Below are 1,104 nucleotides of genomic sequence, written 5' to 3'. Positions count from 1 at the left end.
ATAGGTGTGGTAATATGGTAAGTCGTTGCTTACAAAAATGGGGAAAAAAAATAAGGTAAGTCATTGGATTGAGAGATTTAGGAAAATTTATGGTGTATATTTCAAGCATGGCTCTGACAATTAAATCTATAACTAAATACATATTACTACTTACCATATTAATGGCAGTAACAAATGGCGCTATAATATCTTACCATATTAGCTCTACACTTACCAAAAAACAAAAACAAACAAAAGGATATGTTTCAAATCATCATAATCCCAACAATCAATAATGTTATTTGCAAGATCTCTGGTATTAATTCTGACCCATTCAACATCAGTATATATAGCAATGGCCATTTGGAACTAGAAACAACATAGCATCAGCAAACTACCATATCCTTCCTTCCCAATCTTGACTTGCGTCCTTGCTTTTCCCCTTTAGCCATGACTAGGAAAAAGGTAAAACTGGCTTTCATAACTAATGATTCGGCAAGAAAAGCAACCTATAAGAAAAGGAAGAAGGGTCTGCTGAAGAAGGTAAGCGAACTCAGCACCCTTTGCGGTGTTGATGCTTGTGCAATTGTATATAGTCCATATGAATCTGAACCTGAGGTTTGGCCTGGCCCGGTGGGAGTTCAACTCGTGATTTCACGGTTCAAAAGAATGCCAGAAATGGAGCAAAGCAAGAAGATGGTGAATCAGGAGGGCTTCATCAAGCACAGGATTGCCAAAGCCAATGAACAGCTGAGGAAACAATGCAAGGAAAATCGGGAGAAGGAGATGACTGAGGTGATGTACCAATGCTTGACTGGAAGAGGTATACAGGACCTGATGATGGCGGACTTGCATGATCTGGGGTGGCTTGTTGATCAGAATGTAAAGAAGATTGAGAAAAGAATTGAATTTGTCAAGAAAATGGCTCCTCCTCAACAAGCTAAGCCGCCAACAACACCACCAGGTGAACCATCAATGCCTGTGGATGGGATTCCAAGGACTGGCTGGTTCAACCAGTGGATGAATAACCCTGGTCAAAACAAGGGTTCTGGTTCTGGGAATGAGATGACTATGAAATTCCATGAGAATCACAATTTTATGTGGTCTAGTGCCTTTTTTCCTTGA

The 1,104-nt window shown here is 40.0% G+C and overlaps 1 protein-coding gene across 1 annotated transcript; it reads left to right on the top strand.

The window, feature by feature from the left end:
- The first annotated feature begins 429 nt into the window (after positions 1–429).
- On the top strand, positions 430–1,104 carry LOC113751165 (agamous-like MADS-box protein AGL80). Its single transcript, XM_027295061.1, has one exon. It carries the CDS (start codon positions 430–432, stop codon positions 1,102–1,104), a length of 675 nt encoding a protein of 224 aa, XP_027150862.1.

This window comes from Coffea eugenioides, chromosome 11 (genome assembly GCF_003713205.1).
Source record: "Coffea eugenioides isolate CCC68of chromosome 11, Ceug_1.0, whole genome shotgun sequence".
NCBI lineage: Eukaryota > Viridiplantae > Streptophyta > Magnoliopsida > Gentianales > Rubiaceae > Coffea > Coffea eugenioides.
This window is presented reverse-complemented; position numbering and strand designations above follow the sequence as displayed.

Bases quoted from the DNA above. Each gene is read 5' to 3' on its own strand.
- LOC113751165 (XM_027295061.1), top strand. From the start codon at position 430: ATGACTAGGAAAAAGGTAAAACTGGCTTTCATAACTAATGATTCGGCA.